The following is a 15838-nucleotide window of genomic DNA, read 5'->3' as shown; positions in this document are numbered from 1 at the left end:
TATATGGCATTCAAAATACGTTATTTAAAAGGGGGGTTATAAGAGGGCCTGAATTAAATAAATCGAAATATCTCGCTTATTACAGACTTTTGTGAAAAATGTTACGTAACAAAAGTTTCTTTAAAAATGATTTCCGATAAGTTTTATCTTTGAAAAATTTTCATAGGACTGACATTTAATGACATAAATGAGTTGTAAAATTAAAATAACTGCCATCTAAGGCGGTGTAATGAAATAAAAAAAACAAATGACTTCGTCTATAAGGGGCATTGGACAATAACAATCGAAAGCTATGAAACATAGCCTACAGAGAATGTTTCTGTGTTTGTATGAAGTAATATCGGAAGCTAAATTAACCGATTTATATAATTAATTATTATTTCACCATTGGAAAGTTAGTTTCTCTAGAATTCTAGATGGACATAATGCTATAATGTTATTAAGTAACTTCTGAGTGAATCGAGAACAGGAAAGATTAAAATAGCTTCTTATGCACAGAAAACTTGATAGGCTATTCTGAATATTCGTTTCCTGTATTTCTTAAAATAATGTTTATGTACACATTAAATCTAAATGATGTCAATCTTCATTAAACTATGGTTGTATGTAATAACAATTAAGAAACATGTTAAAGGAATTGTCATTGCACCAAATGAGTGCTCTCTGGATCAAAATGATCGCAATTTAATTATTTAAATACAATTTAAATTAAGTAACATATTAAACGATTTATCCTTCTATCCAGCACGAATGTTCCCTGGATCAAACGTCCTATTTTAATTATGTAATTACTTTATATTTTTTCTAACGGTTGCAGCGGAGCGCACGGGTACGGTAGTATAATAATAAAAGAAATACAAGATACAAATTGTTTGGCGGATTTCAAAGCAATGAAATTCTATAAAATATTTGGATGTAGAAGGCCCGAAATGGCAAGTGTAGGTAATGGATCAGATATTTACAACAATAATTCTTATCATAATTAAAATAAAAGACCAAAGAAATGTCACTCCGCGATAGAGCGGAGTGCATGACAAGTTCGTGAAATGGGAAGAAAGTCGCAGTAACGCTTCGTCACGGCCTTGAGCTTGGAAACAGCCTCACTTCCTGCATCCTCTTGAGCATTAGCAAACAACCCCCACCCTCCCTCTTCCTGCGAGGAAATGGCTTGTGGGAAATGCGGCAAGAAGCGATCTGATTCAATGCAAAAGCGAGTTCAAAATTTCACTTTGTCATTCTTGACGCGGAAAATCCTGGCCTTCAACTTCTGTTTCGCTTGAGTACCGGTAGGCAATATGTGATTCTGGCCTCTAGATTGCATTGTACGACAAGCCTTCTGCTAATTTAAGATAAGTTAGCCTCATTTCACAATGTTGCACACACAGACTATGAGCACGTGGTTATCAAGTAAACGCTGTTACTCTGGTTCGTGGAGAGTTACTGTGTTACTCGTAGAACAGATCTCTAGACCTGGCTTTATAATTTCTTACTACACTCGTGTTTGAGAACAGATCACGAGCGATCCGGTGGATGAAATCATGAATAGAGGATGTAGGCTACTTATTAAAACTAGTAGGCCTACGTGATCTGTTGAGTATCAATGCAATCTTCGATATAAATCAACATATAACGTGTTTTCATTTCAAAACTACTCACCTATTAAATTACAGTCTTCCTTAAGCTACGTTAGGCGGTCGAACATCTGTACCAGCGTCGTGGTACTACCACTGAAGATGGAGGAGCATTCCTCCGAAACATGTCTGGTTTTTAACCGATTTTAAAGGTCAGTCTTCCTTAAGCTACGTTACGCGGTCGAACATCTGTACCAGCGTCGTGGTACTACCACTGAAGATGGAGGAGCATTCCTCCGAAACATATCTGGTTTTTAACCGATTTTAAAGGTCAGTCTTCCATAAGCTACGTTACGCGGTCAACATCTGTACCAGCGTCGTGGTACTACCACTGAAGATGGAGGAGCATTCCTCCGAAACATGTCTGGTTTTTAATCGATTTTAACAATTTTATTCAATCATTAAAAAAGTGTTCATATAACTGTAATAAATTACTTCTATTGTATATAACTTTCTCACCTATGTATGTATGTATGTATGTATTATTAACCAGTGTTGCAAAAGAGAAGGATGGAAATCGGCTATCGGGAGATATGTTTCACATAAAAACCCAAATTTATTATTCTAATTATTATTATTATTATTATTATTATTATTATATTAGTGACAAATATCTATAAATCTTTTACAGATCAATTATTCTCTTTTCATTTCAGACGGTTTGAGATCCACGCACAAATTTCCAGGGAATGATACTGACAGTTTTTTTACATGATTGTATTTCTTCCATAAAATTAACTCCAAAGATTTGATCGAAATAGACAGGAATCAGAAATAAGACTCGATATAACACAATTTAAAATTGATTTGTGAATCACCAAATAGTTTTTGAACAATTTCAATTAAAATTTTCGTCGGCTATTAGCAAAAAGGGGAATGTCCATATTTATTGCTTTTGAGATATTAAGGTTTCAAAGTTTAAATATTTTGTACTTTTTTATAAAATGAATTTTTAGTTTTTAATTTATTTTCAGCTTATACCTTTATCAAATATACATATCTGGAACAGTAGGCCTAATTTTAGATGTGCAAGAGGCAAGATTTTGAGGGAAAACACGTGGATTTAGTTTTCGAGAGGGAAGGTGAAAACCACTACTGATTAAATTCTCTTTCCCACTCCTTTACCACCACTTTTGAATTTCAAATTGCACGCCCTGTCTTTCTTCTTTCTACTTGGTTATTTGACGACGCTGTATCAAATACGAGGTTATTTTGCGTCGATGGGATTGTTGATAGCGAGATGATACCTATTTGGTGAGATGAGGCCGAGGATTCGCCATAGATTGTCTGACATGCGCCTTGTGGTTGGGGAAAACCTACGAAAAACCCAACCAAGCCGTAAATGAGTCCAAGCGGGAATCGAACCCACGCTCGAGTTCATCTCGAGATCGGCAAGCAACTTAGCCGATTGAACTACATCATTTTAAAGGGGGTGATAAACCTCTCCATCTAATAATAATAATAATAATAATAATAATAATAATAATAATAATAATAAAACAATTTTATGGTAAGCTTTGTCTTTTAGGCAGCCTCAACTTGGAGGAAACTGAATAAATAAATTATAAATAAAAAATATGGTCTGTTCGTTTGTGAAATACAGCCAGGACGCAGTTACATAAGTTAGTTTATGCTATGAACACGCAACAATATGCGATAATAAGAAATTTTGTCCATTATTAATCTGAATTCCATAAATTGCTAAAGTTTCTTTTCAGACTGTCCCTTATTCGAAAATATTAATTTGCGATAGGAATAGGCTATACAGTGGTAGCTCTTAAGTTCGACAGAAATCAAGTTCTACATCCCATAGTTCGACTACTTCCTGTACGGCGGAGAATTAGACACGCCCTTATACGGGAACTAAGAAATGAGTTTGCCATTTGAATGGCCATTGGTTTTGTCTTGTAGTGATACTTTTGTTAAAGGTAAACAGAATATTTTATTGATTAGAATATCCATATTTAATCACTGATTTTAAATTAATGAACTCTTCTTTTTCTATTTGAGAATTGTGCCGTTTGTGAGACGGAACTTTTGAAACCCACTGTGGTACTAGAAGCGCATACCCAAGTCTCGGGGCGGGCAGGAAATGCAAGTACAGTACTGTATTCGTTGATGGATAACCAATAAGAATTTGTATTCATTTCACCTGCCACACCCACTACCCTTATTGGACTGAACTTTCAATTCTGTTCAGTCGAACTTAGGAGTGTCCACTGTAGTTTTTCCTGTTCGCGTACGTTTTTATAATGTCTGTTATTAGGAAGTAACACGTCCATTTTACGCCATGTACGGTATTTCTGCCAGAGAGTTGAAATATGTTCATAATTATTGTTTAGTTGTGTCAGTTATTCAGAGATGTCCGTTAGGAGAGAATTTTCACTGTAGGTATATTGGCAATAGTAATATACGTTACAAGAGCGGTATGTTGACTTTTCATGTTCGAGGAAAAGATTGAAAAAGCAACATGTAGTTGAGCTTTTTTAATTTCCGACAACATGAAAACAAACATACCGCTCGTGTATCGTACATTATTTTGTGCGAAGATCGTTTATTACATACCTGAAAGACGAATTTCGAATTAGTTGCAATGAAATCTCCATGTTGGTTTCTGTTTAGTGACGGCAACTTCGGAAAACCAAAATATCTTTCTTCAACATTGTTGCTATAAAATGTTTTCTGTGTTTGCTATACTCCAGCAGGCCGTGATATACGTCTGTTTTTTTTCCCCCAGTCTATAAATGCGAACTTAAAACAAACGGTAAGGTTATGTAATGATTTATTTTTCATTTTAATATTTTAACAATATTATTTATATAACATATTGCAGTAATAACATCGGCATCTGGAATCTTGTTGATTTTTTCACGGCTTCCTTAATGTTACTTGTATCAGGAATGCAATAAGTTTCGTGGAGTAGTAGAGTTTACTTAATTTTTGCAAATATTTAAAAACAATAATTAACATTGCAATTTAGGTGAAATTGCAGTGGTAAGTTTCCAATTTATAATTATTACTATGTTAAACGTCTCTAAAAATAATATGTTAAAAGCCTAAAGCAGTAAAATTAATGTCGCGCTTAAGCGGTAAGAAGAGGGAAATTGTTATTGTGTTTCGTTGGGAATACTGAATGTGGTATTTCACACTTACCGCGTATTGTTTCTGTGCGGAAAACAAGCAAATACGCACGATCTCGCACAAACAATTTTGCATCTCATTCCACTATGTGGCAACAGAGCCTCGATTGACGTCGACGCCAAGGTGTCACTTCTGGCTCAGTTGTAAAAAACAGGCGTAGTTAGACATTTTATTTAAAGCTAGCAATCTGCCTCTGCAGTATCGTTAAAGAAAACTAGAAAAATCTGATATCCTACTACTTGTAGGATGGAATTTTCCACGTATTTATCTCTGTACAAACCTAAATTTCGACCAGGGGCCTGTTTCATAAAAGTAACAAAGCTACAAGCAACATATTAATAGTTTAAGGCATACAAGCAACAATATATTCTTGTAATATCTGTTTCATAAAAATTCATCGTGCCCTTGTATCACTAGTACAATTCCCGTGACATCATTTGACAAGTAAGGAAAAATCACCAGCAGTTTAATTAATTTTACACTGACATTATTGCTAATACATAATGATTGATTAAATTTAATCTTTGATTATAATCGCATCGAGAGACTCTGTAAATTTATTATTATTATTATTATTATTATTATTATTATTATTATTATTATTATTATTATTATTATTATGGGAAGAGTTAAGAGGAATAGACTACCAAATTTAATTTCAAAATATCAACCAACGGGAAAACAGAACCAAAATAGTTCGCTTAGAAGAATTCTAGATGAACAATGAGACAGGAACAGGCACTGGGTCTAAATCCTTGATTTGTTTGATTATGATAATGATGATGATTATTATTTTTATATTTATAAACAGTTCAAAAAATAAAGGCTGGAATGCAGAAAACATCCCAAGTCACAAGTTTTTACAAAAGAAGAAAAATCATTCTTTCATTAAATTCACATAATTATCGGATCCAAAGTTTATTCTTGTACACTCTTCCACGTCGCATTTGAATAACATAAAACTCCTCATCGCTTTCTGAATCACTATAGTCGCGACGGTGTTATTCCCGGCGTGACTCCTCCTCTTTGCTTACGTCTTAGGAAGTGAAGGCTCTATAAAGTCTAGGTAGGTAGTACCGTTCGCCATTTTTGTTCTTTCGTTGCCTAGCTACCATACGAGGAATCTGTTTGCCACACCGTTAAACATTATCATGTCGTAGCTCCTATGATAATAAATCAAACGCATTGTAATTCAGCAAATAATTGAGCGGCAAATAACGTCTTCGTGTGCTTTCTGCGAACGCCAACGAAAAAGCCAAATTGGCGGGCGATTATATTAAGTATTTATCGAGCCTTAAGAAATGAATAACGTCTTCATAAGCGAATCACAAGACGCACACGTTTAAATGTGGCCGACCTGCAACGCGATTGGCTGCCGGAAATAAGAGCGACGGGACTTTTTTTTATAGATCACATTCTGAAAATATAAAGCGGACTTGTATCTACTTTGATACCCAGTAACAATTGGCATTCATACAGTCCTCTTTGTAGATTGAAAACTCAAAAAAGTTTCATATCCATTGTTCAAGAATTAAAACAGAAAATCAATATCCCGAATTTAAAAGAAAACTTACAAATTAAACCAAACCCTTTACACTCTATTAAATATAGAATATAATCTAAATTTAACAGAAGAAATACTGAAATCAGAAGTAAACGCTGAAATACTGAAACAATTGTCTTTAGAGACAATTAATATTAGGTACCCTCCACAAAACTGGCTTCATTTATACACCGACGGATCCTTCATCTCCAGAGAACAAGGTGCCGGTGCAGGTGTTACGTGCTGTCTCTTCTCACTTTATAGATCTCTTGGATAAGGAACAACAAGTTTTGATGGTGAAATCATTGCAATAAGTGAATGTCTCAGGAATCTTCTATGCCACATCAATAAATTTAGGAATGCAGTTATATTGTCAGACTCCAAAGCAGCTATTCTATCAATCACCTCTAAACACACACCTTCATCTCAAACAGCAGAAATAACTAAAATGCTCTCCCAATTAATATCACTCAATAAAAGAATTGTATTCCAATGGATACCATCCCACTGTGGAATCCTGGGAAACGAGAATGCGGATGCTTTAGCAAAGAAGGGCAGCACTGCTACTTACAGACCTGTTACTAAATCTACGTATTACTCTGTGAAGAGATTTATTAAATCTACATACTTAGACTTCAACAAACAAAATTTGATAACTCAATCCCAAGGGAAAAAATGGAACTCTCTGCATCAAAATCCACAGTTAATTCCCGATTTACCACGAAAATCGTCTGTAGCTGCATTTAGATTGGCAACAGGCCATGACTGTTTGGCCAAACACCTGCATAGAATTGGAATATATCAGTCCCCTAACTGTCCATTGTGCAACTCAAACCAAGAAATGGATTCGGAACACCTCAAAATCTGTGCTTCAGTGGCTAGTCATGATAATATCTTTGAAAAATACTGGAGTGCAAGAGGTCAAATGACTTTACTGTCAAACGCCTGGCATTAGAAAACAACAACTTTGATACCCAACTTCATACTAGTACGCTTTCACTAATATTATCACCACTTCTTTACAAGTAGTTGTTATTTATGGAACAAAACACTTGTATCTACACTGGCCTTAAAATACTTGTAACAGCTGATGAAACCTGTTAGTTGTAACGTACAGTTGTAGTTTTATGAAACACAATCTTGTAAAACTAGACAAGATAACAAGTGAAACACAGATGTTACAAGACTATTCCAAGTGTTGTAAAACCTTCTCAAATGTTTTCGCTGTGAAAGTGTTATTTCAAAATTACAATTTCGTAATTCTATGCTTTAATAAACACAAGTTTTGTTTCGTATGTAAAAAAAAAAGGTATTCTCTTTGCAGTATCCAATCTATTTCGCAAAACAAGCTGCAGACCCTGAAAAGATGAAGAAACTGGAGGAGGCCTTCGAGTTCTTGAATAAGTTCCTGGAATCGCAAGAGTTTGTGGCAGGAAATAAGCTCACCATTGCGGACCTGGCAATTGTCTCCTCTGTCTCCACTGCTGACGTGAGTAAACGTGTTTCGGAGATGAAGTTAGTATCATGAGGCCCTAACTCTTATTGTCTTATTTGTATTAACATAAATTTTCTTTGTTTTTAGATCATGGGCTTTGATGTAAGCAAATACTCAAACGTCGCCAAATGGTTCGAGAAATGCAAGAAGATAGTTCCAGGCTATGAGGAACTGAATCACTCCGGATGCTTGAAGTTCAAGGAGATGTGCGATAACCTCGCCAAGAAGTGAACCTTTCAGCACAGCAGACAATCTCCATGATTTTATGTTGCAAAAATATGAAAAATAACTAGCTGCACTCAATGTTTGCCGAAGAAGAGAAGCCTTGCCTCATCGTGGTCTAGACGATTTATGTATTTCGTACAGCATGAATTATTTAAAAGCTATTTTAGTACAGGACGAAAGTAAGAGCGCTTGTCTAGCAAGCACGGTTCAATGTCTGAAGTTGGTAAATACAGTGGATGCAGTTTAATTGTGTAGCTTGAAATAATTTTATAATAAAAGTACAAAACCACTTCTTTCGACTTTATTGCTTTTTAATTATTGATATATTCACCAGGGGCGGCTTTTAGGGTAGTGCCAGTATGCCATGGCACCACCAATGAAAGAAACAAAAAATAATACCCAAAAAAGCACCTGTAATAGTTTATTTCTACACATTTTATTCGTATTTCATTTGAACGAGCGCGCGCACAGATCCGGACGCACTCTTGCAGCATTTTGCCGAACGTTGGAGCCACTTCGGTGTGGCACTGCCTACATCCATATAACACTGTACAAAAGGCTACTGATTCTAGTTTATATGCGTTTCTTATGGCAGACTTTGAGCCGAATTCAATTTGACTCAGTAGTTAATATTACGCCCCGCCCGCTAGAGTACAGTAATGCAGAAATTTCGCTAGATGGCAGGGTTGTTGAAGACGTTAGGATGGGAACTATCAACCGCAGATCTTGCACGAAAACACAAGTTAAAGTTCCGCGCCAAATGTTGATGTAATGTTGCCAATTCAAAACTAATGCACATAACTTGGATTTGAATGTGTAAATTATTATCCATTTAATTATATTGAATGCAGAAATAGTCGTGGTTCTTTTTAGAAAGATAAATATTTTTTCATATTATGTAAAACTGTTTGTTAATGTTGTGTAAAATTTTGTTTTATTTTGCGGCAACTAAATATCGCTACACTGTTGCTAGTATTGATGCTTCTGTTAACGATAGATGAGATCTGTGCAGGACATGAACATGTGTTATTCAGGCCGCTGCCTTGGATTCATCGGCCTGTTAAATAAAGTGCAAACGTGTTTGTTTATTATCTATATCACTATTTATCTCGTGTATTTTTGCCAGTAATTTTACTAGTTATAAAAGTTATTTGTATTTGACTAACAATACTGTGAAAGTTTTGCATTATCTGTATCTGTAAATTTCGTTATTAGTTTCGGAAATGTAATTGTAACTGTTACTAGATGCATTATTAACGGCACACCTGGTAAAATAGCTGGTTTAATTAATGTGTTTTATTTAACATAATGCAAACGTGAGCTGCGATTATCAATTTCACTGGGGAATTTGCGTACAACCTTTTTTCATTTTTGGCACCACTACCAGATGCCTCACCGGCCGCCACTGATATTCACGTTATCAGATATATTATTTGTTACATGATATTAGACACTGGTTTTAGAGCACGTTTGCACTCTCAATACTTCCGTAGAAATGACTTCCTTCAGAACCATCGCTGTCATCCTCATCAGCGCAATCACAATGCTCTCTGAAGCATGCGGTACCTCGCCATCTTCTTTTGGGTCTTTCCAAATTTACTTCATCTATTTTACCCCACGTGTAAATTAGTTACCTTCCTTCAACCTAGTAATGCTAACCTCTTATTTTCACATTATATGAAGTACAAACACAGTGACGTCACAAGAAACACGTGTCTGTTTACAAGCTAAACACATTAAGACAAAATATTACTTCTAAAAAAAGGTGTTTGAATGATCTTGATGAAACAGAATCCTCAAAATATTAACTTACGTTTAGTAAGTTGCTTCACTTTATTTGTATTTACTTTTCCAATTCTAAGTTTGTACACGTATATTATGTACATTATACAGGGACATCATTTTATTTTTACTAAAATTTTTAATATCAACCTCGCTATATCTTCGGATTAAAGGTTTAGAACCGGAAACACCGCTTGCTCCCCCTTCCAAGACTGGAGTTCGATGATACTGGCGTAAAATACAAATCACTTTACTAGGTATAGGAAGGAAGAAAAGTAGTATATCCATTTATGTAAACTAGGAAATATCGCAATTTTGAGTTTGATAATTTTCATTAGGTTTCCATTCGGACTTATTCATTATGCAGTGTATATTGTCTGTCTACAGCACATTAGCGTACAACATAGAGAATGAAGTTAAATTGAAAAATAATCATAATATGGATATTTAAACACATTTTTTAAAATGGTGCCCGTTCATTTCCATACAGGCTTCAGTTCTTTTGTTTATATTATCGCACTATAGACTATTGTACCTAATTCCAATTACCAGTTTCGGCCTTCGTACTAGTAACTCATGTTGAAATAATTCTCTACCTACTCTATAAAAGAGTATCTTACGTACTGTAAATTCAATCTTCACTTCTGCCCGATCCGAAAAGATAAAATCATTCAGAAATGCTATCTACTGTCCGTTCAAGTGGTTTTGTCGCAGGGTTGTAGAAAGGGGGGGGGAAATCACGTGACAGTTAATTACTTAAGGAGGCCCTTTTACTTAAGTTATTTTTAAACACTTGAATAATATTACGTAGACGTCCAATTCGTAACAGAAATTAATGTTTTCAGAAAAGAACTAAGATAGCCCAGCTACTAGACTTTACAAAGGGGCGAACAGAAGCAGGTGGGGGAAACAGACGACAGTACCCGTACGAAAATATGATTCAATATTGAAAGCTCTTCCGTCACTGGAAAACGCGAACATATTTCTGAAACGTACTATACTCAGTAACTCAGTACTGCTTACGCGCCCTCGGCTCTCTGTCGTCAACGGTTGGAAGTTTACTAGTAGAAGGGGTGGGAGTGAAGTACATTCCAAAACTCGGGTACAATAAAAATTGAAGTAAAAATAAAATGATGTCCCTGTACCTGATTGACATGGTTACGTTTCTGTGATGTCGCATAGAGAAACGAAACCATGTCATTCAGGTACTACCATATGGTGGTAGATGAAAGAAACGCACTGTCCGTTACTACCCGATGTCCGATACTACCCGACTCTCCCCTAAGGTTTCCGTCCACAGAATATTATTTTGTAAAAGTTTTTATATGACATAAAAATGCCCCGTGGTCAATCACTGTAAAGTGAATGGCCGCAAACTACAGTGATTGGTCGTTTATAAATTATTTGTTAGAATAACGACCAATTTGCTCCAATTGTATATATGTTATGGGTTAAATGATGGGGATTTTTACAGGACTGATACTATATTATAATGCCTAAGTCAGGTAAAGTGCATTTATACAGAGGAAGCTTTACGAAATGCTATAGCATATTTCATTGTTTGATAGTGCATGAATGCATGCATATTTTGGGATTTTATAGTGCATGAAATTCTCGTCTCTAATAATAATAATAATAATAATAATAATAATAATAATAATAATAATAACTCACCAAAATTTATACAACTGGAGCACTTGAGCACTTTTGTTGACCAGATTAATATGCGCGATAGATAAAACTCATTCGCCGATTCTTTTGACTTGAAAATAAATCCATCATTTTTTTGTTGAAGTTGTCTATTTTGCAAACAAAACTCCTCAGATTCATCGTGCTCTCTTACTGCTAAATCTAGTGCCCCACAAAATCGTATGCAGTTTATTATTAAATTTAACACATATCTGTTTTTATCAACTTGCTCATTGTGTTTTGCAATCGCGAGTCTGTAGTTTGAATTTAACTGATTTTCAATGTTCGCTTTACCCAGCATAGACAAACTGAAGACGTTATTCATATTAACCTTTGACTTATGATGTGTTTTTATTTTACCCCATAAATGTACTAAATCTGGCACACCCACTTTTGACCAGCTAAGTTCACCTCCGAACAGAACACACGGGAAAAAGAAGAACGCATTTTTCACATCACATCCACACAACCAGTTCTTTTTTAAATAAATATCTGGGTTGAATTTGCGAGATGTTAACTTTAGCACTTTGCTGCTTTTGATGAATATTTAAGTGCGGTATAGGTCTGCCTAATTCTTTAACACGAAGTTTGTTTTCATATGTTAATGTTGAAAACGGAGATTTCAATAAAGCGCCAATCGATTTCATTTTTTCACAGTACACAACACGAACAGGACCACTATTACGATGACAACCTCACGACTTAACACGTTCGCACTACAATTGGTACTGTTGTAGAAATAATAAAGTGAGTAAGTAGTACGCTCAATACCTTAATACCAGTATATTAAAATATGTAGCAATAGCTCGTAAAATGGACGACACAGGTAACCCAGCCAAGGAGTGCCCGAAAGACGATATACATATTATTTTTACATAACTACACACAGAATTCTTGTCAAATAGTGAAATGGACAACCCAGGCACTGAATGGAAGGAGTGCCCTAAAGGCGACTTGTCTATTATTTTCTACATGATGATGGCGTTCATTGGTGGTATTGCTGACTGTATTATGTAGAGTAATCCGTGTTATAAGGCAGGTGTAACGGTAAGTACAGGGACATCATTTTATTTTTACTTCAATTTTTATTGTACCCGAGTTTTTGAATGTACTTCACTCCCACCCCTTCTACTAATGAAGTTCCAACTACACACAGAGCCAAGACCGCAGATAGTAAGCAGTACTGAGTTACTGATTATAGTACGTTCCAGAAATATGTTCGCGTTTTCCAGTGACGAAAGAGCTTTCAATATTGAATCATATTTTCGCACTGATACTGTCGTTTGCCTTCGTCGCATCCCGATTTCCCCCACCTGCTTCTGCTCGCCCCTCTGTAAAAGCTGGGCTGTCTTAGCTCTTTTCTGAAAACATTAATTTCTCTTAGGAATAGGGCGTTTACGTAATATTATACAGCTGTTTAATTTAACTTAAACAAAAGGCCCTCGTTAAGTAATTAACTGTCACGTGATTTCCACCCTTTCTACAATCCTGCAGCATAACCACTTGGACGGACAGTAGATAGGTCTGAGTAATTTTATATTTTCGGGTCGGGCAGAAGTGAAGATTGAATTTACAGTACGTAGAGTAGGTACAGAATTATTTCAACATGAGTTACTAGTACGAAGGACGAAACTGGCAATTGGAATTAGATGCAATAGTCTATAGTGCGATAATATGCACAAAAGAACTGAAGCCTGTATCGAAATGAACGGCCACCATTTTCAAAATTGTGTTTAAATATTCATATTATGATTATTTTTCAATTTAACTTCTTTCTCTATATTGTACGCTAATGTGCTGTAGACAGTATAATATACACCGCATAATGAATACGTTCGCATGGATAACTCACTTCGTGAGTAAAAACACTTATTCTTAATATAGTACTGTACTTTGATTAAAGAAAAACCTAATGAAAATTATCAAACTCAAAATCGCGATATTTCCTGGTTTACGTAAATGGATGAACTACTTTTCTTCCTTCCTATACCTAGTAGAGTGATTTGTGTTTTACGCCAGTATCATCGAACTCCAGTCTTGGAGGGGGGAGCAAGCGGTGTTTCCGGTTCTCTAAAGGTATAGAGAGGTTAATATTGAAAATGTTAGTAAAAATGAAATGATGTCCCTGTAGTACGCTCAATGCCAGTATATTAAAATGGACAACAGAAGCAATGAAGAGAAGGAGCGCCCTAAAGGCGACTTGCCTATTATTTTCTACATGATGATGGCGTTCATTGTTGCCATTCTGGTGGTACTGCTTTCCGCAGTATCCAGAATTACATGTTTTATACGTGCTGTTTAATGGTAAGTACCAGTATATTAACATAGGTAGCAATGCATTAACTCGTTTATTGTACACTTATGAATACTTAACCTATTCAGAAATGCTAATATAGGTGCTAATATTGTTAAAAAATGGCTTAATTCCAACTTCCTTTCTTTAAAATATATATAATATAAAATATAATATAATACTTGTACATTTGACACAAAAATAAGATAGAACGACATCTAAATATATTTTTTTTTTGTAAGAGGGTGGAAGTGCATTATATAGCGAAATTTATAAACTAGTACTTGCTATTTGGGAAAAGGAAATTGTACCAGAACAATGGAAGGAGTCCATAATTGTACCTATTTTTAAAAAGGGGGACAAAACCAACTGTGGTAACTTTCGAGGAATATCATTTTTGTTGACGTCGTACAAAATTTTGTCCACTATTCTTTTGAGAATATTAACTCCGTACGTAGATGAAATTATTGGGGATCATCAGTGCGGTTTTCGGCGTAATAGATCGACTATTGATCAGATTTTTTGTATTCGACAGATAATGGAGAAAAAATGGGAGTATAAGGGTACAGTACATCAGTTATTCATAGATTTCAAAAAGGCATATGACTCGGTTAAGAGGGAAGTATTATATGACATTCTTATTGAATTTGGTATTCCCAAGACACTAGTTCGATTAATTAAAATGTGTCTCAGTGAAACATACAGCAGAGTCCGTATAGGTCATTTTCTATCTGATGCTTTTCCAATTCACTGCGGGCTAAAGCAGGGAGATGCACTATCATCTTTACCTTTTAACTTCGCTTTAGAATATGCCATTAGGAAAGTTCAGGATAACAGGCAGGGTTTGGAATTGAACGGGTTACATCAGCTTCTTGTCTATGCGGATGACATGAATATGTTAGGAGAAAATACACAAACGATTAGGGAAAACACGGAAATTTTACTTGAAGCAAGTAAAGCGATCGGTTTGGAAGTAAATCCCGAAAAGACAAAGTATATTATTATGTCTCGTGACCAGAATATTGTACGAAATGGAAATATAAAAATTGGAGATTTATCCTTCGAAGAGGTGGAAAAATTCAAATATCTTGGAGCAACAGTAACAAATATAAATGACACTCGGGAGGAAATTAAACGCAGAATAAATATGGGAAATGCGTGTTATTATTCGGTTGAGAAGCTCTTATCATCCTGTCTGCTGTCCAAAAATCTGTAAGTTAGAATTTATAAAACAGTTATATTACCGGTTGTTCTGCATGATTGTGAAACTTGGACTCTCACTTTGAGAGAGGAACATAGGTTAAGGGTGTTTGAGAATAAGGTGCTTAGGAAAATATTTGGGGCTAAGCGGGATGAAGTTACAGGAGAATGGAGAAAGTTACACAACACAGAACTGCGCGCATTGTATTCTTCACCTGACATAATTAGGAACATTAAATCCAGACGTTTGAGATGGGCAGGGCATGTAGCACGTATGGGCGAATCCAGAAATGCATATAGAGTGTTAGTTGGGAGACCGGAGGGAAAAAGACCTTTAGGGAGGCCGAGACGTAGATGGGAAGATAATATTAAAATGGATTTGAGGGATGTGGGATATGATGATAGAGACTGGATTAATCTTGCACAGGATAGGGACCGCTGGCGGGCTTATGTGAGGGCGGCAATGAACCTTCGGGTTCCTTAAAAGCCATTTGTAAGTAAGTAAGTATAAAATATTATCTAGTAATGAAAAAAAAAATACTTCTAAAAATATCTATCTATCCATACTAAATGAAATTTCACTAGAAAAAAAGTTCGTCCTAAGGTCTGGACTCGGGAAGTGTACCCAAAACTCTCATTGCATTTCCGCGTTGAATTGCAATACTTAGGGTACGGCCACACGAGCTACATTTGTCGCAGGTTTTCTGCTACAAATGTAGCTGCCGTAATTGTCGCAAAATGGGTGGCCACACGGGCGCTACAATGTGTATTAATATAGTAAGATACAATACCCGACAGCTGTATACTAGCAGCATTGGCGTGAGTGCGAAATATCGCGG

The 15838-nt window shown here is 35.7% G+C and overlaps 1 protein-coding gene across 1 annotated transcript in view; it reads left to right on the top strand.

The window, feature by feature from the left end:
* The window catches only part of LOC138712577 (glutathione S-transferase 1-1-like), a 37133-nt gene extending 28799 nt beyond the window's left edge, over positions 1-8334 (top strand). Inside the window, exons 5-6 of the mRNA XM_069844525.1 lie at positions 7640-7804; positions 7898-8334. Of these exons, the coding sequence (XP_069700626.1) occupies positions 7640-7804; positions 7898-8041 (309 nt within the window). The 3' untranslated portion in view covers positions 8042-8334. The remainder of the gene's footprint in view (positions 1-7639; positions 7805-7897) is intronic.
* The last annotated feature ends 7504 nt before the right edge of the window (positions 8335-15838 follow it).

The sequence above is a fragment of the Periplaneta americana genome, chromosome 13 (assembly GCF_040183065.1).
Source record: "Periplaneta americana isolate PAMFEO1 chromosome 13, P.americana_PAMFEO1_priV1, whole genome shotgun sequence".
Taxonomy (NCBI): Eukaryota; Metazoa; Arthropoda; class Insecta; order Blattodea; family Blattidae; genus Periplaneta; species Periplaneta americana.
Note: the sequence above shows the minus strand (reverse complement) of the source record. Positions and strands in the feature narration are given on the sequence as shown.